The sequence below is a fragment of the Palaemon carinicauda genome, chromosome 8 (genome assembly GCF_036898095.1).
Source record: "Palaemon carinicauda isolate YSFRI2023 chromosome 8, ASM3689809v2, whole genome shotgun sequence".
In the NCBI taxonomy this organism is placed as follows: Eukaryota; Metazoa; Arthropoda; class Malacostraca; order Decapoda; family Palaemonidae; genus Palaemon; species Palaemon carinicauda.
The window spans coordinates 84,872,542-84,897,632 of NC_090732.1; the positions used below are offsets into that span (position 1 = coordinate 84,872,542).

At 45.0% G+C, this 25,091-nt stretch overlaps 1 protein-coding gene across 1 annotated transcript in view; it reads right to left on the reverse strand.

Moving 5' to 3' along the window:
- Window positions 1-25,091, reverse strand: part of CycK (cyclin K) — a 122,616-nt gene that overhangs the window by 83,174 nt on the left and 14,351 nt on the right. The window contains exons 2-3 of the mRNA XM_068378724.1: window positions 18,989-19,204; window positions 3,345-3,482 (exon numbers count right to left, since the gene is read on the reverse strand). Coding sequence (XP_068234825.1) covers window positions 3,345-3,482; window positions 18,989-19,204 — 354 coding nt within the window. The remainder of the gene's footprint in view (window positions 1-3,344; window positions 3,483-18,988; window positions 19,205-25,091) is intronic.

Consider the following 25,091-nt stretch of genomic DNA (forward strand, 5'->3'; position numbering starts at 1 on the left):
AAGCGGTTCGTCGAAGGGACTTCATGTACACATTTGGTCTAAAGAATGCATATTTCCAGATCCCAATCCATCTGTCTTCAAGGAAGTATCTAAGGTTCATACACGAAGAAAAGATATACCCGTTGGAAGTTCTATGTTTCTGTCTCGCAACAGCTTCTCAGGTATTCGCCCTAGTGTCGTCTTGGGCTCACAGGAATGGCATTCGTCTCCTCCGATATCTGGACGACTGTCTAATCCTGGCATACTCCGAGACGACCCTTCTTCGTCACCGAGACATGCTTCTCAAGTTTTATCAGGAACTGGGGATCCTGATAAATCGAGAGAAGTTATTACTGCAACCTTCTCAAAGGCTGGTATACCTCTGTATGATAATAGACACCGTCCAAGAGAAAGTCTTCCCTTCAGACAAAAAGAGTACACACACTGAGAGAAGTGGCTGCACCCTTCCTAAGAAAAGAAGTAGTTCTCTCCTCTCACTGGTTGAGTCTGCTAGTTTCGTCTTGTTCCAAACGGCCACCTCAGGATAAGATCCCTGAAATGGCAGCTAAAGTACATGTGGAACCAACACTCAGATCCACCGGACACTCGAGTTCCTATAACTCAGGATCAGGTGACGGACTTGAATTCGTGGATGACAGACAAAAATCTTTGACGGGGCTAGAATCTTTTCGTTCCTCCTCCGGATTTGTTGCTCTTCACAGATGCATCAAAAGAAGGGTGGGGGCTCATCTGCTGCACCATACGATCTGCCTTTTGTTAGAGTCAGAAAGGTATCAACACATAAATCTTCTAGAGATGACAGCAGCCTACCTAGCTCTTCATCAATTCCAACAATTGCTGGCAGGTCACTCTGTGGTGTTGAAGAGCATCAACACCACAGTGGTGGCTTACATAAACAAACAGGGCGGGTACCTATTCACAGCCTCTATGCCATCTTGAAGTAAAGATCCTCAGATGGTCAGAAGAACATTTTGTACTAGTGGGGTTCTCCAACTGTAGACCTGTTCGACAAGCAAGCTTCCGCTGTACTGTTCTCCGGTCCCGGACCCTCAGGCTCTATGGCAGGATGCATTTCAACAACGGTGGAACAACATCGACGTGTATCCTTTCCCCCGTTTTGTCTGATGAGAAGACTGCTTAACAAGACCAGAGCAGCCAAAAATCTAATGATGACCCTTGTAGCTATGTTATGGCATCACGCAGAGTGGTTTCCGGACCTCCTGCAACTTCTAGTAGATCTACCACGAGAGCTTCCTCCACAACCTGATCTACTCAAACAACCATATGCGAACATCTTTCACAGAACCGAGCAGTACTGTAGCTTCGAATTCACATGTGGAGATTATGCAGGTCTCCCCTCTCAGAAGGGCTTTTCACGATAAGCTGCAAAAAATCGCAGAAGTGCTTGCAACAGGAGCACTAGGACCTGTACTAGAAGAAGAAGGTCTAACACCTTCCTGCTGCCGCAAAGAAGCAAATACGTCCAACAAAGTTGGTAGACAGGGCCTCTATGTAGGGAAAACCCTGAGCGTATGAAAACGCGTCACATCGGGACGCATTTCCAAGCGTGTCATAGGCAAAAACTTCACTAATACTCCCCAGGCGGTAAACGGCAGTAAGGGTTTAGCCGGAAGCCTGTCTGAGGAACGGTCAGTCTCATGATCAGGTTCAGACCGAGGTCGTTTAGGTGAATGTCGGGTTGAGGGGCTATGCACTGATTGACTGCACGAACACCTATCTCTACCTATAGACCAGGAACATCGATCGTAAACGGGAGCTTCTAGCTCTGGTTCGAGAAGGGTGTGATAGTCGGGACTACCTAGCTCGCGAACGGGAACGTCGTTCTCATGAACTGTGCCCTCGCGAGCATGAACACTGCCCTTGTGAACAGGAGCGCCATCCTCGTCATCTAGAACGCTCGCGTCTGGATCTAGGTCTAGATTGGAATGCTCGTGATCATGGAGAGTGTGAAGCTCTAGAGCATGAACGCCTTCCAGAAGAAGAGCGTTCGGCTCGTGATGACCTACAATCCATTTGATCTTCAATCGTTGAGAATGGCAATCAGGGAAGTGTGTCCAGTGGGGTAAGGCAATGGCAATGCTCGTCCTTTTGCGCTACTGCTAGTAAAAGCGTTGGTCCCCGGAAGATCAACACCTGCAAAAGGTGGGTTCCTCTAGGAAGAAACAGAAGGTTGGAAGATACAGGACGACGAGGTCCCAGGATTGCGAGTGGGGTTGTCGTCAGCATGAGGCCATTGGAGAGGTGAACGCAAGCGATCACCTCGTCCGCACCTGGAAGGTCCAGAAGAAGGCGACAGATGTACTTCACACAATTCCAGAGCGTGAGATGTTGACGGCTCTATAGACGGGTCCTTTCTAGCACAACGGTGAAGGAGACGCAAAAGTTCTTCCTTCTAAGGGGGTCACGAAATCCCCAAGGTTGGCCACATCTGCAGTACATACTGAAAAGAGAATGGCTCCCAGGCAGCTGGAGGTGAAGTTGCTTCTCTAAGGGAAGCAACAAAACCCCAGAAACCCGGGGTTGCCAAGGAGTTAGTTGGTCTGCACTCCTACTCGATCGTCCCTTAGAAGAGAACGAGTGAGAAGTAGCTTTTGAAAGAGATTTGGGGGTACGAGAAGAACGCGCTTTTCTCCCCCCTGAGGGAGAAAGATCTCGCCTGGCCGTCCAAATCTCTCCCATTGGAAGGCAGGCCATTCCCTGCTCGCAGCGATGCCCTCTGTATGAAGGATAAAGAGAGTGTAGGTTGGTCTCCAACAATGATATGAAGGTACCGCACACGGCACTCTCGCGCCCTGGACAAGTTCGCATGAAGGCGATCATAAGAGAAAACACACACACAACTGAAAAGAAAAAGAAGATAAAAAAGTCCCATGACAGTCAAGGGAGAGAGAGGACACGTCCGATCTCTACCGAGCCAAAAGAAAAAGTGACGTACCTCACAGCTGTGAGAGTATATATAGAGGTGGCTGGGTACCCCCAGCCACCCCCAGCCTACCCACTCAAGCGGTTAGGCAGGGTTGCCACCTCGCACTTCAAGTCTTATAGCTACTTCCAGCTTCGCCAAAAGATAATCCAAATAAATAACGGAAGGTTTGTTAGTATGGGAACAATCAAAGTGAGTGATCCGTTGACTGTCAGGTAGACAAAGCCTACTCTCCACTCGCTAGCAAACTACTACCTCTTCGTTAACAGTTTTAACGGCTGTTCAAGCTTCGCCGGAATCCTACTCTTATTAAAGGACGATGGGTTGTATTTGTGTAAGAATAATTCAAATTCTTTATTATGCTTTATGAATATATACATAAAATGTCGATGCAACTCACTTCCTCTCTTGGGTCTGTGCCAAACTCAGCCCAAGTAACTTCATCCATATTAGCTTTAGCCATTTTCATGATGTCTCTGCACTTCTTTGGGGTTTCTTCTACTTTTCCTGCAAGAAAGAGGCAGCAGCAAGCTGTGACCTGCAGCAAAAGAAATAAAAAAGAACCAAACAGTTTTAAAGATTACATATCACACATACTTCTATGAAAAAGTTATAAATCCTGATCCAAAATACTTTAAATTTTTTCAAATTTATGAAATTCAAGAATTTCAAATTAAAAAAATTTGAAAGATATCCAATATTTAGAAAATTACTTTCATTCCCAATTTCAGACATGGCTGTTTGCACATAGCAGCAGCATGAATCCATTCTTCGTCCACCATTCCTTACACTCTTGTCTATCAAACGATCAATCAAGTTGTAAAATCACAGATTTTTTTTAAGTAATTTCTATTTCTCATACTATTCAAACATAAAGTAGGTCCTTTGATATAAGCATGATTTCAGCGTGGCTAGAACTTGGCTGTTAATATGACAAATTTGGAAGCAATTTGTATTTTCCTACCGATACAAACCTTAGCTATATATAGGGGTATTACTTTCGACAAAGCTGAAAGGACAAGTCATTAGAATTTAGCGAGGGCTAACTACCCATCCTGCTGGTTAGTCGGGAGTAGGCGGGGTAAGGTAGCCCCCCTCTCACCTACACGCCTGTGATTGAGCTTCACTTTGCCTGTAGGTAGAATTTTGATGGGGACAGGGTTGATGGGCAAGTATGTCTAAATAGCTAAGGTAGTATCGTTAGGAAAAATACAAATTACTTCCAAATTTGTCATTTGTTCCGTAACTGGAATACAATCCAGCACTATTTACAGAGGTGACTCACCCATTAGGAGGGTGGACATCCCTGCCAATCTGTCTTTTGGTCTTACCTGGGGTAATCGTGTACATATAAGAAGATCCTAACACCTTGCTAAACCTGCTAAACATGGTTTGTGGCCTATGGAAGCAGTGTGTGATGAGATACTAGCAATGTGACTTTCAAGGTAAAAGTTATTCCAAGTCTTGTAGGAATAGCCGAGAAGATAGAGATATTCCCAATACCATCTCGCCAGGGTATGGGGACGCAACAGTATTGGGACAATACTAGGTTTCACAAGGGAGAAATGTTTTAGCTGCAGTGGTTTGAGGTCAGCTTGTGCAGAGGACCCAGGATGCTGATTTCCACAAGGGAGGAGAGGATGGAGAAAGGAAAGGAGCCAGACATTCCTTTTCTTTCATTCACACTAAGTCCCGGGTAATCAATGCCCTCAACCTTCTGCTACTTGTCCAATAGGGAGCTTGAGGTACTAAACGAGCTGTTGTGTAACCACCACCGGACCGATAAAGAACGTCTTGCAGGTAGTGGGCGGTGAACTTAGTTTGGCGTTTCCACACGCCTGCTTGTAATACCTGCGTCACAAAGTAGTTCTTTTTGAAGGCCAGGGACATAGCTACGCCCTTGGCATCATGGCTCTGGGACGACGTGATGGAGGAGAATTGGGATTCAGAGCAAGGTAAATGACCCTGTGAATCCATATGGAGATTGTCTTTTTCATGATCCTCCTCTTGTTTCTGCTGTACTGACGAAAAGTGAAGGCAGTCTGGGCCGAGCTGCTGCAGTTCTTTTGAGGTAACCTCAAACACCTTACTGGCATAGTAAAAGATGATCTGGGTCGTCAGTTACAGAGAGGGGACTCGTAATCCGGAAAGAGTCGAATCTAGGATCCAAAAACCCCAGATTCTGAGTCTTGGCAACAAACTCAGGGATAAAGCTGAAGCTTACCTCTTCCCAGCCCCTTGAAAGGGCAACGTCATATGAGAGACCATGAAGTTCGCTAACTCGCTTGGCTGAGGTCAAGGCAAGCAGGAACACAATCTTCCAAGTTAGGTGGCAATCTGTTGCCTAGCGTAATGGTTTGTACGGAGGTCCATTTTGGAACTGAAGAACTCGGCTGACATTCCATGGGGGAAGTCTCACTTCCGACTAAGGACAGGTAAGTTCATAACTCTGTATGAGGAGGGAAAGTTTTGTCGATGAAGAAGTGTCCATTCCTTCCAGTTTTATGGCAAGACTCAAAGCTGAGCGATAGCCTTTAATCGCTGAAACCAAAAGACGCATTTCTTCCCGCAAATCCACGAGGAACTCCGCTATTGCTAGAATAGTGGCATCGTGTAAATTGAGACCCCTTCCACGTCGCCAACCACAGAAGACGTTCTACTTCGCCTGGTGGACTGAAGCTGATGATTTCGCAGATGTCCAGACATCCTGCTCGCAACTTGTTGCAAAAATCCACAAGCTACTACCTTGTGGTAAATGTTGACATGTGGTTGTCTGAGTAGATTGTGTGGTGGAGGAAGTATGCTTGGCAGGTTCGCCAGGAGCAGCGGAAGGTCTGGGAACCATTCTGCGTGATGCCATAGCAGAGCTATGAGGGTCATCGAAAAATTGGCCGATGTTCTGGTCTTGTTGAGTATTCTTCTCATTAGGCAGAACAGTGGAAATGCGTAAACGTCGATGTTATCCTACCGTTGTTGGAACGCATCTTGCCAAAGAGCCTTGGGGGTGGGACTGGGAGCAGTACAATGGAAGCGTGAAGTTCAGGGTCATTGCGAACAGATTTACAGTCAGCGAACCCCACAACGTCAGGACTTTGTTGGCTACTAGATGATCCAAAGACCATTCGGAACCCACTATGTGCAACGCCCTGCCCAGATTGTCAGCGAGCACATTCCTCTTGCCGGGAATCACTTTGTTTATAATTCTGTACGTATTGTTTTTGTTATAATTCTTGTTAATCTAGTTTTTAAGTATGATGTCTCTTTTTTATTTCTATTAATTCTTATGATGTCTGGAGACATTGAGCGAAATCCGGGACCAGTACGTCCTAGATTTCGTCAATGTCGTCTTCTGTATTGCAATATTCGTGGTCTTCATGCAAATATCCAAGACCTTACAGTTGCGTCCAGACAGTATGATATTCTTTTGTGCTCAGAAACTTTGGTTTCTAATATGAGGCACTCATCTGAGCTCCTTATAACTGGTTTTAAGAAGCCAATAATGTTGAAACGTGACGCCATCCCTAGGGCCAGGGGAATGGCGGTGTATATTAGGACCGAGTAACCTGCTTCTCATAAGTCCTGCTATCAACGTAGATGTCATGAGATTCAGGTAATAAAAGTTTGTGGCAGGCATAACAACTTTTATTTGTGTTCGATCTACCGGAATCCAGACATGGATGATTCTATCTTCGATTGTCTTCTTACCATTATGGCTAAGATACAAGAAGATGATAGAAAGGTTTCTTTTGTCTTTGTTGGTGATTTTAATGCTCACCATAGGGAGTGGTTAAGTTCTATCTCTCCTACCGATTGCCATGGCTTAAGAGCTTTAGACTTTGCCTCTGAATCAGGCTGTGAGCAAATCATAAATGAAGCTACTCACAGGTCTGGTAATTGCTTGGACCTCGTATACACTGACTCCCCTGGCGTTATAACTAGTAAGGTTGGTTCTCCAGTCGGGACATCTGATCATGCCTTGATTTCATTATTAGTGAAGACTGAGCAGCCTGTCCCTGATATATCATATTCTTGTAAAATTTATATGAAATCCCAAGCAGACTGGAATGGGATTTTACATGATCTTTTGTGCTTGAATTGGTCAAAATTATATAATAGTGTAGATCCTGTTGTCCCTTTGAATGAGAATCTAGTCATCATAATTGATAGGCGTATCCCTTCTCGTGAGCTAAGGTACCGAGTGAAGGACAAACCGTGGTTCAATGATGATTGTAGACGTGCTTTTTTTGAGAAGCAGGAGGCCTATCATCTTTGGAAGGGTAACAGATCAGATTTGACCTGGAACAACTATACTCAGCTTCGAGCTTTTGCTCAGAGAGTTTATGCCTCAACTGAAAAGGAGTACAATTTAACCACAAAAGAAACACTTTCTGGTACAACTCAGGAACATAAATGGTGGTCTACCCTTAAATCTGCACTCTTTGGTGTAGATGCAACAGTTCCTCCTTTACTTAAACCAGATGGCTCAGTCACTCACTGTCCAAAGGAAAAGGCAACCCTTTTGGCTGATGTTTTTGACAGTAAACAGAGTAATGAAAAACTTGAACTTCCTCATTCATGTTTTCCTGAGGCTAAACTAACTAGTTTAGCTTTTCGATCTCGTGAGATTAAAGCTCTGTTGGTGGACCTTGATGCTTATGGAGGTGTAGACCCAAATGGTATTTTTCCTTTGTTTTTTATAAAGACAGCAGATTTCTTAGCTCCAAAGTTATCTGTTGTTTTGCGCAAGTTAGCAAGAAGAGGAGCTTTTAGCACTAGTTGGAGAATTGGTAATGTTACTCCTCTATGTAAATGTGTTTGTGATAGCTCAAGTCCCACTGATTACCGCCCAATTTCCATAACTCCCATATTATCTAAAGTTTTTGAACGTTTTCTGGCAAAACATCTTAATAGGTTTGCTGAAGGTAATCATCTACTCCCTAGTTTGCAAATTGGTTTTCGTAAAGGCCTTGGAGCATGTGATGCCCTTCTTACAATCTCCAATGCTGTACAGAAATCCCTTGATTGTGGTCGGGAAGTTCGTATGATTGGCCTTGATTTTAGTGCTGCCTTTGACCGTGTTAATCATGAGGCCTTGTTTTCAAACTGAAACAGTTGGGAGTGGGTGGGTTGTTTCTTAGCATTATTATTGATTTTTTAAGTAATAGATCTCAAAGAGTTGTTGTTGATGGGCACCATAGTGATCATAGGAATGTGATATCCAGTGTTCGACAGGGTAGTGTTTTGGCCCATTACTTTTCATACTATATACACACGACATGTGGTTTGGCCTAGAAAACAAGCTTGTTGCATATGCAGATGATGCTACTCTCTTTGCATCAATTCCATCCCCTGAATGTAGATCTAGGGTTGGTGAATCCGTTAATAGAGATTTAGCTAGAATTAGTGCATGGTGCAAATTATGGGGTATGAAGTTGAATCCTAACAAAACTTTAAGTATGATTGTAAGTAGGTCAAGGACGGTGGCTCCTCAACACCCGGATCTCAGTATTGATAATGTTTCTTTAAATATGTATGACTCTTTCAAAATTTTAGGTGTGATTCTCGACAGTAAATTTACTTTTGAGAAACATATAAGGTCTGTGTCTTCTTCAATTGCACAAAAAATAGGCTTATTGAGAAAGTCTTTCAAGATTTTCGGTGATCAATCTATTCTGAAGAAGTGTTTTAATTCTTTCATTCTACCTTGTTTTGAGTATTGTTCTCCTGTCTTGTGTTCAGCTGCTGATTCTCATCTTAATTTGTTGGACAGAAACTTAGGGTCTATTAAATTTCTTATTCCTGATCTAGATATTAATCTCTGGCACCGTCGTTCAATTAGTTCATTATGCATGTTGCATAAGATTTTTCAAAAGTCTGACCATCCTTTACATTCAGATCTCCCTGGACAATTCTATCCTGTTCGTAATACTAGGCAGGCAGTTAATTCTAATAGCCAGGCCTTCTCCATCAAAAGGCTCAATACTACGCAGTACTCTAGAAGTTTTATTCCAGCTGTGAGCAAGTTGTGGAATGATCTTCCTAATCGGGTGGTTGAATCAGTAGAACTTCAAAAGTTCAAAGTTGGAGCAAATACTTTTTGTTGACCAGGCGGACATGAGTCTTTTTATAGTTTATTTATGACATATTTGTTTTTGATGTTGTTAATAGTTTATATATGATATGTCTGTTTTGACGTTGTTACTTATTTTAGAATGATTTATTGTTAATTTGTTCTCTTCATTTATTTATTTCCTTATTTCCTTTCCTCACTGGGCTATTTTTCTTGTTGGAGCCCCTGGGCTTATAGCATCTAGCTTTTCCAACTAGGGTTGTAGCTTGGATAGTAATAATAATAATAATGAAGCGAGCTGATATTGAGACTGATTGGGCCTCCGCCCATCTCAGTATCTCTGCTGCTAGATGGGATAGGGGGCTGCAAGAAAGTACCTCTTTACTTTTTTATGTAAGCCACTACTGTGGTCCCCTCTGATGGTCCAGCACATTGCTGCAGTAGAGGGGCTTGAGTGTCTCAATGTGGGCTGGGCAATGGCGGTAGGGTAGTTTATCCACCCTGGCAGGCTCAACCATACCGCTAAGGCCAGTTCTGAGAGACCAGACCAAGACTGGACCCCTATAGGCCTTCTCCTTTATTTCAGATAGGCAAAGGCTCGGAGAAGGAAAACTCCAAAATCAAACCAAACAAGACCCCAACGGCGGAGATCCCAGCACCGGCAGAAGAGGGCAATGCCTATCGGGCAGGCAACAAGGCGGGCCTTGACATAACAAGAACCCGGCAGCCCGATGTAACCAACATCGGAGAAGCCGCCTGTCTCATATGTCTTGAGCCGCGGTGAAAACGGTGTGAGCCAAGTGTGTGTGCGTGGCCGTTGCAAAGCCACGACCACCCAAAACAATATACCCAGCTACTGGCATTCTGTCGTTTCCTCCTCCCTTCTTCTGATAAGAGGCTGATGGCTAACGACAGAACCCAATACTCGGACACGAGTGGGTGCCGACGACGACTACTGTGGTGTTGTCGTTCATCACCAACACAGAGTGACCCACCAGGAACTGGTAGAACACTTGAAGGGCCAGATATGAGGCCTTCATCTCTAGATTTACGTGAAGGTACTTTTCGGACTCTGACCAGAAGCCTGGGGTTGTTTGGTGCAGCACGTGGATCCAATCTCTTCTTTTGATGCATTCGAAAACTGCAACAAATCAGGTAGAAGGACAAGAAGATTGACACCCTTCGGCAGATTCTCGTCTGCCAGCCAACATCCGAGGTCTGTCCTTTCCTACGGTCATATGAGGATCAATGTGTCCGGTGAATCAAAGGCCTGATTCTAATTGGATTTCAGGTACCACTGGAGAGATCGAATTCTGAGGCGGCCGTTGGGAACTAGACGGGCCAAGGATGATACATGAGCAAGGAGACATAGCCACTTCTGGGCTGTGAGTTCTTCTCACCTGAGAAAGTGTCTTGCGACCTTCCTCAGCCTTGCCATCCTGTTGTCTGATGGGAAGGCTTTGTGTAGTTTGGTGTCAAATATGCCAAGGTATACCAGTCTTTGAGTGGGAAGTAGAAATGACTTCTCGAGGTTTACCATGACACCCCAAATCTTGGCGAAGCCTCAGAAATTTGTCTTGGTGCTAAAGAGTCAGCTAGATCAGCCAGTCGTCCAGGTAACAAAGGAGATAGATGCCGAGCCTGCGAGCCCAGGATGACACGAGGGCGAACACTTTTTTGAAAACCTGAGATGCTGTGGAAAGGCTGAAGCACAGCACCTATATCTGGTATATTTTGTTGCCGATGGTAAATCTTAGATACTTCCCTGAAGACGGATGGATTGGAATCTGGAAGTATGTGTCCTTTAGATCCAGTGTACACATGAAGTCCTGTGGCCTTACCACTTTTCTGACCATGTTTGCCATCTTCATGCTGAATAAAGTCTGTTTGAAATCTTGTTCAGAGCTGAGAGGTTGATGACTGGTCTCCACCCTCCAGATGCCTTTTTCACAAGAAATAGTAGTCAGAAGACTGAGGAACCGTCGAGGACCCCCTGGAGAACGCCCTTATCCAACATGGTCAGGACTTCGGCCCAAAGGGCCTGCTCCTTTGCTGATCCCATAGCAAAGAGATTACAAGCACTGGGTTCTTGGTCAGTGGAGGGAGAGATGAGATGAACGGGATGCGATACCCTGAACGAATCACGGAGATTGTCCAAGGTTCAGCCCTGAGCCATTTTGTAGGCATCCCCCACTGTTGGACAAGAAGGGGGGTTGCCTATCCTAGCGTTTGTGGCTTCTGCCGCCACCTCTGCTGTTTTCCTCCACGGTTGGACTCAGAGGCTCTCCTGTCCTTGTTAGGAAAGGGCTTTTTAGACACCACCTTTTCTTTCACTGCTGTGTTACTTGTAGAAGGTTTTGGTTAGCTTGTCTTTGGGGGAGGGGGGCTGGAGGTCTGTAGGGCCATGATGTCAAGGCCCTGTGAAGGAGGGAGTCCTAGTTGGACTTCCTCCACCTCTCCACAGCCTGCTCAACTTCCTTTGGCTCGAAGAGGAAGGAACCGTCCAGGGAGGAGTTCCGGAGCCTAGCGATCTGGCCATTAGAGACCTGCTGGTGGAATCCATTGGAAACCACCTCCCTTCACTTCAAAATGGTATTGGAACTCTCATGATTCAGGTGCTGGAGAGGATGTGACGACCTTTTTGGCGGGGAGAGACCTAGGAACCTCTACAGGATCCAAAGCTGAAAAGGAGTTCTCTCCACAGGCTTTCTCGTCGGCGACGGAAGGGGGAGAGTCCAAAGCTGACTCTTTGTTTCTCTGTCGGCGACAGAAGGGGGAGAGTCCAAAACTGACTCTTTCCTATGAAAGCCTCTCAAGTCGGGGGGGGGAGGCATCGATGGGTGGAGGCAACGATGGTTCTACAGGGAAGACCTCTAACATTGGACCTCTGACCAGAGTCAGCTTGACCCTGGATGATGCAGTTCGTCAGGTACTCCTCTCTTCCTCTTCAAGGGAAAAGCAGTCGTGGTTCGTTGTCTTGGGTTGCTCGAAACGGAGGAAGTCTCCAGAGAAACCCAGGGCTTCCGCAGGTCACGAAGGGAACATAGGTACAAAGGACTTAGTCACAGCCTTGACCAGGCGCTAAACCACGGCTGCGCTATCCAACAGTTCCCCTGAAGGGATAGACTCCAAACTGACAAGCTCGACGAGGGTTCCAGAACAATTCTAGAGGTAGCCCTGACAAACAGTCGGGGGTTGTGGCAGTGGAGGTGCCAGCTTCAGAGCCTTATGGATATTGGACATGAAGGTCAATGCCCATGAAGGAAGCTCAGAACCCATCGGTACACCTTGGAGGTCCCTAGAAGAGTGTCTTTTGGGTGAAATCCCAGAAGGATTGCCAGTCAATGGACGAGATAACCTCTGTAGCAGAGGAACACATTCCTTCGCACGCGGAGGAAGGTCCAGATTAATAGGAACATTCACGAACCTATTAGGAGGCTCCTTGAACCTTTCTGGAAAGGGTGCTGGTCTTCCGCTGGAGGTGGAAGACGCAGGAGGGCGAGAGGAAGGTGTTGGGTTCAAACTTGCGAGCAATTCTGACACACCTACTCGCGAATTGCTCACGAAATTCGCTGATTTGCTCATGAAATCGCGAGATTCATGGGCAAAATCACAAACTTCACACTACCCCAGAGGAGCACCTACAACCGACAAAGTCGGCAGAGGACGCCTCTGAGTAGGGACTACTCTAGAAGGAGAACACGCCACAGCAAGACCCGTCTCCAAGCATGAACGCCGCAAGTGCCTATCTCACAAACATGAGCGTTGGCCTCGCGAATGAGAATGTTGTTCTTGTGAACGAAACCCTAGCGAGCACGAACACCGTCCTCGTGATCGTGTGCATCGTCCTCGCGAGATTGAGTCCCGGATTCGTGATCTAGATTGTGACGATCTAGAACGCGAGCGTCTGGACATAGGTCTAGACCTTCCTAGCGATCATGAAGAACACAATCGCGAGACTCGTCCCCATGAAGAAGAACGCCTCCGAAGAGTGCGTCGAGACCTATGGTCACATGAGCGCGAAGCTCTAGAGTGTGCCCATCTTTTAGGGGAAGAACGCTCTGAACGTGATGATCTACAATCATTGCGATCTTTAGATCGTCACGAACGACAATCAGGGGAAGAAGTTCCACAAGGGTGAGGTGATGACAATGCTCGTCCCTTAGCGCTGTTGGTGGAAAGCACGTTGATCCCCAGAAGATCGTCACCTGCAACCTGAGGGTTCCTGTGGGAAGAAACAGAGGGTTGAGGGTTAAGGGACGACGAGGTCCCCAGATGGAGAGAGGGTTCGTCATCAGCAGGGGGTCGTTGGAGAGGCGAACGAGAATGATCACCTCATCCACGCGAGGAAGGGCCAGGGGAAGGCGACAGATAGACCTCACACAGCTCCAGAGCGTGAGATGTTGACGGCTCCGGAGAAGGATCTATCATGGCACCAGGCTGAAGAGGGCACTGCAGCTCCTCCTTCGAAGGGGTCCCGAAATCCCTAAGGACAACCACACCTGAAACATATCTGAAAGGGTGAAAGGCTCGCCAGTGGCTGGAGGAGAAGTTGCTCCTCTAGGGAAAGCAACAACCCCCCCAGTACCCTGGGGTTACCAAGGAAATAAACAATCTGCGCTCCTACTTTCACCTCCTCCGTGAGAGTGCGCGCGAGAGGGAGCTTTTGAGAGAGATCTTGGGGTACGAGAAGAAGTAAAACGCACACCGCTCGCCCAAGGGAGAACGATCGCGCATAGCCGCCTTCTTCCTACGCAGCCCAAACTTCTCCCACTAGGAGGCAGACCACTCCCTACACTCTGTGCAGGGGGAACCCTGCTCGCAACGATGCCCTCGGCACAGCACAGAGAGTGCGGGTCGGTCTCTAACGACGACATGAAGGTCCCGCACGCAGCACCCTCTCAATCAGGACACATTCACATGGTGAAGACAATCACAGAAGGGGAACATGTACACCTGGAAAGAGAAAGCAAAAATCAAAAAGTCCAATGACATTCAGGAGGAGAGCGGACACGTCTGATCTCTACTGAGCCAAAAGAAAAAGTGACATCTCTCACCGCTGTGAGAGTATATAAAGAGGCAGCTGGGTAACTCCCAGCATACCCGCTAAGCGGTTAGGCAGGGTTGCCACCTCGCAATTAAACTCTAATGGCTACCTCCAGCTGCCACTGAAAGAATATCCACATACATAACGGAAGGTTTGTTAGTATGGGAACAAACAGATTACTTCTAAATTTGTTATTTTATATATAACTGATCCATATTAATGTTATTACTGATCTTCAAATATTTTGTATTTTTTATTCATTAAATATATATACTGTACTGTAGAGTATTTGCTATTTCCTTTCTTTACTGGGCTACTTTCCATGCTGGAGCCCTTTAGCTTTATCATTCTGCTTTTCCAACCAAGGTTGTAGCCTGGCAAATAATGATAATAATAATAATAATAATAATAATAATCTATCTATATACCAAGGCACTTCCCCCAATTTTGGAGGATAGCCAACATCAAACAAATGAAAAATTATAAAAAAAAGAGAAAAAAAAGGGGACCTTTCCTCTCTACGCTCCTCCCAGCCTGACGAGGGACTCAACCAAGTTAGTCTGGTACTGCTTGGGTGCCATAGCCCACCCTCCCCCGTTATCCACCACAGATGAAGCTTCATAGGCTGACTCCCCTACTGCGGCTACCTCCGCGGTCATCCAAGGCGACCGGAGAAAGCAGCAGGGCCTACCAGAATTGCGTCACAATCGCTCATCGTTCATTCCTATTTCTAGCACGCTCTCTTGCCTCTCTCACATCTATCCTCCTATCCCCCAAAGCTTTCTTCACTTCATCAATCCACCCAAACCTTGGCCTTCCTCTTGTACTTCTCCCATCAACTCTTGCATTCATTACCATCTTTAGCAGACAGTCATTTTCCATTCTCTCAACATGACCAAACCAATTCAACACATTGCTAAATCCTTTTTTACACCCGTTCTCACCTTCACTACTTCGTTCCTAACCCCTTCCTACTTGAGATACACCAACCATACTTCTCAGACACTTCATCTCAAACACATTCAATTTCTGTCTTTCTGTCACTTTCATTCCCCACAACTCCAATCCATACATCACAGTTGGTACAATCACATTCTCATACAGAACTCTCTTTACATTTCATGCCTAACCCTCTATTCTTTACCACTCCCTTCACTGGCCCCAATACTTTGCATCCTTCATTCACTCTCTGACGTACGTCTGCTTCCACTCCACCATTTGCTGAAACAACAGACCCCAAGTACTTAAACCCATCTACTTCTTCAAGTAACTCTCTATTCAACATGATACTCAACCTCGCACCACCTTCCCTTCTCGTACATCTCATAACATTAGTCTTACCCACATTAACTTTCAACTTCCTTCACTCATAAACCTTTCCGAATTCTGTCACTAATCGGCCAAGCTTCTCTTCCGAGTCTGCAACCAGTACAGTATCATCCGCAAACAACAACTGATTTACCTCCCATTCATGATCATTCTCGTCTATCAGCTTCAATCCTCGTCCAAGCACTCGAGCATTCACCTCTCTCACCTATCCATCAACATACAAGTTAAACAACTATGGTGACATCACACATCCCTGTCTCAGCCCCACTCTCACTTGAAACCAATCACTCACTTCATTTCCTATCATAACACGCACTTTACTATCTTCATAGAAACTTTTCACTACATGCACCAACCTTCCACAAATTCCATATAACCTCCTCACATTCCAAATCACTTCCCTATCAACTCTATCATATGCTTTTTCCAGATCTATAAACGCAACATATACCCCCTTACCTTTGGCTGAATATTTCTCATATATCTGCCTAATTATAAAAATCTGATTCATACAACCCCTACCTCTTCTAAAACCACCCTGTACTTCTAAGACTGCATCCTCTGTTTTATCCTTAATCCTTTTAATCAGTACTCTACCATACACTTTTCCAACTACACTCAACAAACTAATACCCTATGAATTACAACACTCATGCACATCTCCCTTACCCTTATGTAGAGGTACAATACATGCACAAACCCAATCTACTGGTACCATTGACAACACAAAACACATATTAAACAATCTCACCAACTATTCAAGTAGAGTCACACCTGCCTCCCTTTAACATTTCAGTTCTCACACCATCCATGGCAGGTGCTTTTCCTACTCTCGTTTCATCTAGTGCTCTCCTCACTTCCTCTCTTGTAATCTCTCTCTCATTCTCCTCTCCAATCACTGGCGCCTCAACACCTGCAAAAGCAATTATATCTGCCTCCCTATTATCCTCAACATTCAGTAAACTTTCAAAATATTCCACCCAACTTTTCCTTGCCCCCTCTCCTTTTAACAACCTTCTATTTCCATCTTTCACTCTCTCTTCAATTGTCAAACCAGCCTTTCTTACTCTGTCACTACTTTCCAAAACTTCTTCTTATTCTCTTCATATGAACGACCCAATCCTTGACCCAATCTCAGTTCAGCCATCCTCTTTGCCTCAGTTACCTTGCGTTTTACTTCCACATTTTCTCTCTACATCTTTCATACTTCTCTACACTATTACTCTGCAGCCATTCTTAAAATGCCCTCTTTTTCTCTTCTAATTTTACCTTCACTCCTTCATTCCACCGTTCACTACCCTTCCTCATGCTGCCTCCAACAATCTTCTTGCCACACACACACCACTTGAAATCCCAACAAAATTTTCTCTTACTAACTTCCACTCCTCCTCTAAATTACCAGTTTCTCTAACTTTCACTCTGTCATATGCCCTTTTCAACCTTTCTTGATATTCACTTTTTACCTAAGGTTTTATTGACTCATTAACCCTTTTGCTACAACTAATTTTCCTTCCACCAAAAAATGATCAGACAATGTTAGCCATACCCATAAACATGTGCACGTCTTTCAATCTTCCAAACATTCTTCTAGTTATCAACACAAAATCCATCAAAGCCCTTTCTACCACAATTCCATTTGCCACTCTTATTCATGTATATTTATTTTTATTTCTTTTCGAAAAAGCTAGAACTTGTCACCATTTCTTGCTCAACACATATCTGCCAGTCTCTCACCACTCTAATTTTCATCTGGTGCGCCATACTTCCCAAGGACACCTTCTACTTCTCCAGCGGCCACTATAGCATTTAAGTCACCCATGACAACTACAGTACATAATTCCTTCTACCCAGTCCTTCTACACACCTAGTTAATTCATTCCAGAACTCATTCCCTTCTTCTTCACTTTTCTCACAACCTGGCCCATATGCACTAACAAAAGCCCAACATTTCCTTACCAACCTAACACTTACCCACATTAACCTAGATGATATCTCCTTCCATTCCACTACTTTACCTGTCATCCATACACTCAGCAATAAAGCCGCACCCTCTCTTGCTCTTCCCCTTTCAATCCCAGACACTCTACCAGTCACTTCACCAAACATTACTTCAACCTTCCCTTTTATATGTCTCACACAAAGCCAATATATCCATCCTTCTAGAACTTCCAGAACTCATTCCCTTCTTCTTCACTTTTCTCACAACCTGGCCCATATGCACTAACAAAAGCCCAACATTTCCTTACCAACCTAACACTTACCCACATTAACCTAGATGATATCTCCTTCCATTCCACTACTTTACCTGTCATCCATACACTCAGCAATAAAGCCGCACCCTCTCTTGCTCTTCTCCTTTCAATCCCAGACACTCTACCAGTCACTTCACCAAACATTACTTCAACCTTCCCTTTTATATGTCTCACACAAAGCCAATATATCCATCCTTCTATTCCTAAACACACTTCTAATCTCACATCTTTTACTCTCTATCCTACTATACATCCACGCACATTCAGACACCCCAACACTAGAGTGCGGGGAACAGTCACTATCCCTCCAACTTCACCTCTTCGATGTCTCACAGGAGTATATAATACAGGAGAGGGGGTTCCCAGCCCCCTCATCCCGTCCCTTTTAGTCGCCTCTTACGACACTCAGGGATATGTTGGCGCTATTCTAATTGGGGTTGAGTGTCTTACGGATGCATCAATTATTTACAGTTTTTCCTCATTCACTGGTGTATCTCTATAATATCCTCCATAAATGGTATGTTCTGACAGTAAAGTTCTCATTAATTAAAGCTACTTTAGAGATTGAGATCAACTTGAGAATATGGTCCAAGACAGGAGTATGCATTCCACATACACACACATGGGTCTCACTTCAGAAAAGTTATGTATGTGCATGGAGAATCTTACAAACATAGCATGCATGCTGATCATTTTGTTCTGAGTATGTACCGTCCTTAGACCCAGAGAAAAAGGCTGAGAATCTGGGAAAAAGAAACAAGGAACGATGGGATCAAATGAGAGACTTTACCACGAATGTACCTAAAGATCCCTACTTAGTCTTCCTGTGCTTCTTCTAAAAACTTCCCCATAACACCAGGGACCTGGTCGAACACCCAGGGTAAGGCAAAGACACAGAACACACTTCCCACCACCAAAGTGATCGATACTGGTGAAGATATATGGCTAGAGCTGTCAAAGCCTTATTAAACACCCTATTACACCAATACTTATCAATACTCATTTACACCACCTTTCAAATAAGAAACATTCTTATGAAATTCACAAATGAGTCATATCCCTGACCCAAATAAAATTTTCCGTCAGGGAACACCAACAGCAAGAATTCCACACATGACCTAGGCCAAAAAAAGAAGCACATGGTTATGTAAAGAAGATAGCAGCAACCACCCACTCATACCTAACTGCCAATTAACTGCCTTGTTACAAGTACCAAGCTTCAAACGATCACATTCAGCAAATACCAAGAATGGTCCGAAATTTAACAAAAGGGTTCTTATTCTTGTATGACCAAATAAAGTAACTGATACATTATAATTCCAATTTAAGACAACTTGAAACCTTACATGTCGAGGAAATTCCTGAAAGGTATGCACCATGTAGAAGCGATGAAAGAAAACCACACCAGTAGCCATTGTCTCATATCTAAGTCCCATTTTATTACCAACATTCATAATGAATCTGGCACCTTCTCTTCTTTGCTCCACTTCCTTTTCAAACTTTAGCCCAGACAGGATGCTCGGAGTTTGCTTGAGCTCTCTTCTTTCATAGTACCAACCAGACTGCAAAGAAAAAATTCAGTAAAAATCTATACCTTTAAAAAATGTAAAGCACAATTCTTTATACAATAATCAATTTCTAAGGGTTTCAATTTAAGAAATGATATAGTTTTTTATTTCTATATAAACATACATCACCACTATACTGTCTACTAAAGAAATGTTTTTGATAAACAACATAATTTTTAAGTCTTCAAGTCATATGAGAATTACTCACTAGGAGTCCCTTTACTATACTGTACGTACATGTATAACAAATATGATTGAAGAACCGGTGCTAATTTAGCGTGAGGTCTACCGCACTTTAGTGTGAGATCTACCTCCCGTTAGCACTTTGGCGTAAGGTCTACCTCCCGTGAGCACTAACGATGATGGCTACCGCTGTTTAATCCCTCCCTCATCGATATCACACATTTCCATACATTTGTTTTAATCATAAACAATTAATTTAAACATATCCTAGGAAAGACTGAAATAGATGAGGAAGAAAGGTAAAAATTTTATTTTTATAATAAAATAAATTTTTGAATATACTTACCCGGTGATTATATAAGCTGCAACTCTGTTGCTCGACAGAAAACTCTACGTTAAAAATCCGCCAGCGATCGCTATGCAGGTAGGGGGTGTACTTCAACAGCGCCATCTGTCGTGCAGGTACTCAGTACTCAATGTAAACAAAGAACTCAATTTTCTCCTCGGTCCACTGCGTCTCTAATGGGGAGGAAGGGAGGGTCCTTTAATATATAATCACCGGGTAAGTATATTCAAAAATTTATTTTATTATAAAAATAACATTTTTCAATATTTAACTTAGCCGGTGATTATATAAGCTGATTCACACCCAGGGGGGTGGGTAGAGACCAGCAATAAATGTTTACATTATTATGAGCTAAGGATTTTTTTATTTCATTTTAGCAGTTATCAAAATAACAAACATAAAATAAATAAGTACCTGGTAAGGAAGTCGACTTGAACAATTACTCTGCCTTTTTAAGTACGTCTTCCTTACGGAGCCTCGCGATCCTCTTAGGATGCTGAGCGACCCCTAGGAGCTGAAGTATCAAGGGTTGCAACCCATACAACAGGACCTCATCAAAACCTCTAATCTAGGCGCTTCTCAAGAAATGACTTTGACCACCCGCCAAATCAAGTAGGATGCGAAAGGCTTCTTAGCCTTCCGGACAACCCAAAAACAATAATAAAACATTTCAAGAGAAAGATTAAAAAGGTTATGGAATTGGGGAATTGTAGTGGTTGAGCCCTCACCCACTACTGCACTCGTTGCTACGAATGGTCCCAGAGTGTAGCAGTTCTCGTAAAGAGACTGGACATTCTTAAGATAAAAAGACGCGAACACTGACTTGCTTTTCCAATAGGTTGCGTCGATTATACTTTGCAGAGATCTATTTTGTTTAAAGGCCACGGAAGTTGCGACAGCTCTAACTTCGTGTGTCCTTACCTTCAGCAAAGCTTGGTCTTCCTCATTCAGATGGGAATGAGCTTCTCGTATTAACAGTCTGATAAAATAGGATAAAGCATTCTTTGACATAGGCAAAGATGGTTTCTTAACTGAACACCATAAAGCTTCAGACGGGCCTCGTAAAGGTTTAGTTCGTTTTAAATAGAACTTAAGAGCTCTTACAAGGCATAAGACTCTTTCTAGTTCATTTCCAACCATACGATAAGTTTGGAATATCGAACGATATTGGCCAAGGCCGAGAAGGCAGCTCGTTTTTGGCTAGAAAACCAAGTTGTAGAACATGTAGCCGTTTCGGATGAGAATCCGATGTTCTTGCTGAAGGCATGAATCTCACTGACTCTTTTAGCTGTGGTTAAGCATACCAGGAAAAGAGTCTTTAAGGTGAGATCTTTCAGGGAGGCTGATTGTAGCGGTTCGAACCTGTCTGACATAAGGAATCTTAGTACCACGTCTAAATTCCAACCAGGTGTAACCAAACGACGCTCCTTCGTGGTCTCAAAAGACTTAAGGAGGTCCTGTAGATCTTTATTGTTGGAAAGATCTAAGCCTCTGTGATGGAAGACTGATGCCAACATGCTTCTGTAACCCTTGATAGTGGGAGCTGAAAGAGATCGTTCTTTCCTCAGATATAAGAGGAAGTCAGCTATTTGAGTTACAGAGGTACTGGTCGAGGATACGGATACTGACTTGCACCAGTTTCGGAAGATTTCCCACTTCGATTGGTAGACTCTAAGGGTGGATGTTCTCCTTGCTCTAGCAATCGCTCTGGCTGCCTCCTTCGAAAAGCCTCTAGCTCTCGAGAGTCTTTCGATAGTCTGAAGGCCTTGGTGTACCTTCTTTACGTGTGGCTGACGTAGAAGGTCCACCCTTAGGGGAAGTGTTCTGGGAACGTCTACTAGCCATCGAAGTACCTCGGTGAACCATTCTCTCGCGGGCCAGAGGGAAGCAACTAGCGTCAACCTTGTCCCTTCGTGAGAGGCGAACTTCTGCAGTACCTTGTTGACAATCTTGAACGGAGGGAATGCATATAGATCTAGATGTGACCAATCTAGGAGAAAGGCATCTATATGAACTGCTGCTGGGTCCGGGATTGGTGAGCAAAATATTGGGAGCCTCTTGGTCATCGAGGTTGCGAAGAGATCTATGGTTGGCTGGCCCCAGGTGGCCCAAAGTCTCTTGCATACATCCTTGTGGAGGGTCCATTCTGTTGGAATTATTTGTCCCTTCCGACTGAGACAATCTGCCATGACATTCAAGTTGCCTTGGATGAACCTCGTTACTAGTGATATGTCTAGACCTTTTGACCAGGTGAGGAGGTCCCTTGCGATCTCGTACAACGTCAGAGAGTAGGTCCCTCCTTGCTTGGAGATGTACGCCAAAGCCGTGGTGTTGTCCGAGTTCACCTCCACCACTTTGCCTTGAAGGAGAGACCTGAAGCTTTTCCAGGCCAGACGTACTGCCAGTAGCTCCTTGCAGTTGAAATGCATTGTCCTTTGACTCGAGTTCCATATTCCCGAGCATTCCCGACCGTCTAATGTCGCACCCCAGCCTACGTCCGATGCGTCCGAGAAGAGAACGTGGTTGGGAGTCTGAACAGTCAGGGGAAGACCCTCTCTTAGGTTGATATAGTCCTTTCACCAAGTCAGACAAGACTTTATCTTTTCGGAAACCGGGATCGAGACCGCTTCTAGCGTCTTGTCCTTTTTCCAGTGAAAAGCTAGATGGTATAGAAGAGGACGGAGGTGTAGTCTTCCTAGTGACACAAATTGATCCACGGATGACAGCATCCCTACCAGACTCATCCACAGCCTGACTGAGCAGCGTTCCTTCTTCAGCATCTTCTGGATGGATAGCAGGGCTGGGGGTTGATCGTCTAGTTCAGCAACGTCCTCATCAGAGGGTTCCTCATCCGAAACTGATGAGGAAACGGCAACGGAGTGGGCAACGTCTGACTCGCTGAATCCGGTCGCACTGGTGGATGTGTGATGGAGCCGGACGCAATATCATGAAACTGCTGCACAGTCTGTGAACTGTCAACAACCATGGGTGCGCGAGGAAGCACAGCGTCAACCCGAAACTGTCTAGACCGTCTGGGTTGTGCAGTCAACACCCTACCGGGTTGCTGAGGTTGACGCACTGCGTCACAACAAGTCACCTCTGCTGGTTGTTGAACGTCCTGAACGTCAACAACCACCTCCGAGCGTCGCTTAACGTCAACGTGCGGCTGGCAACCCACACTGGGTCGCATCGGTGGAGGAACCACCTCAACTGGCAGACGCGAGTAGGTTACCTCAGCGTCAACAGGGCGCACAACCGACCGGTTGGAAGGTTGTTGGCCAGAAGGTTCTTCTCCGCATTTAAGTCCTCTATCAAGGACGCAAGCTTGGACTGCATGTCTTGCAGCAAAGCCCATTTAGGGTCTACGGGAGCAGGTGTGGCAACAGACGGGGTTAGCGACTGAGGCGGAACCGTTTACCATCCCTGAAAGCCTTGTTATGCGTGACATAATAGTACAGCAAAACTTCAAAGGCTCGACAACAGCTGAGAAGTTGACCTGTAAACAACTTGGAGCGTCTCCTGGCTAGGCGCCAGGGAGAGTCTACCAGAATTGAGAAGTCTATCTGGGCAGAGGCATGAACTCCCAAGCCGAGAACTTCTCTCGTGTCATATCAGACTCTCGCTCTATAAACCAGTTTAAAAGAAGGGAAAGCAAAGGCTGTATCCCCCAAACTCCTCCTGGTGAAAAACCAGTCGCCTAGCCAACGTAACGCTCTCTAGGAGAGCGAGAGAGCACTAGCTTAAAAACAACGGCTTCGAAGTAGCTAGGCCTAGTGTAAGCTCTGACGTTTAGGCGAACGAGGAGCAGCAGTTACAAGATCCGGACGAAGATCCTTAAAAAAAAATCATCATGATTTAATTAAAGTCCATAGGAGGCTAAGCAGCTTAAGGCTCCTCTCCATCTGACAGAGTCCTCAAGGGAATATCAGTAGGAGGGAGAACAGCAACTTCCTCATCTACAGGAACCTTGTCCGATAAAAGCTGAGTCTCTCACTGGTGCATTAGTAGCGGACCAGAACGCAACGTCATGTAACTGCTTGACAGTCTGTGAACTGTCAACAACTGAACTGTCAACCACAACAGGTGCGTGAGGACGTACAGCGTCCACTCGATACTGCTTTGACTGCCTAGACTGAGCAGTCAAAACAACTCTAGAATGCGGAGGTTGACGCACAGCGTCAAAACAAGTCAACTCCGATTGTTAGTGAACGTCTTAAGGAGCATCAGCCAGTGGCCTAACGTCCAAATGCGGCTGAAAAACCACACGAGACCGCATCGAGTGTGGTTCTAAACAACCTGACTGATGTGACTAAGCTACGCCAACGTCAACAGTAAGCACAAAGGAACGTTAGGTTGGCTGAAAGCCAGGATATCGATGAGATAAACGGCTAGACTCAACGGACTAATCGGCAGAATAGTCTTCCATAAGGGAGGCAAGCATATACTGCATGTTTTGCCATACAACCCCTTAAGGATCAACGGAAATGGTTGTGGTAATAGACGAGGGTAACGTCTGTGACCGCAACACTTTGCCTACAAAAAAAGACTTTCGGAGTCTGTGTTACGCTTTTGTTAGGCGGCGAGCAGTTATCCGATGACTGCATAGGGTCAGAGCTGTCCTAATGGCTGTAACCAGGACGCTGGACCTGTCCTGAAAGGACTGACTTTCGCTTAAGGGCTTCGAAACCTTGTGACAGGTTTCTTATGCGAAAAGCCTACGGATGGCGAGGAGAAACAACGTCTCTCTCGTCTTATGGTAGGGGAGATCTTGGTAAGAAACACCCGATACCATAGAGGGAAAACGTCTGTTCGTTGGTCAAGGCCTCTCGAACCCATAAGTCTTTTGACATTACTTCTCCCCTGGGCTTGGGAGCTTGCAAGAGGTCCCGGACTAGGTGAACGACAGGCACGAACAGACGAACCCTCGGACGCAACACTGTAACACTTTGCGCCTCGGACGCAACACTGTAACACTTTGCGCATATCACTTTATCACTTCGATTTTCTGTTTTGCACTTATTTCTACCTGAAACACGCAATTCTACCCTTCATTAAAAGGTAGTAATTACGAAATTAGTCGTATAATGCAAGCTCATAATACCAGCAAAAAACAGAAAACATATTTTAAGATAAAAAGAAAAATCAGTGGCTGGGAAAGAGACTAAACACTAGTTCATATAACTACGTTTTCAATCTCGCACCGCACATAGCCTGGGGACGAGAATAAAAACCTAAAAACGTTTTATCCTTCCTCCCCGTACAGAGACTAGGGACGAGAGTAACACGAGAACAACGTTACCCGCTTGAACGGAACGTTTTCTCTCCTCTCTCTCCCTCCGTCTCTATCTCTCT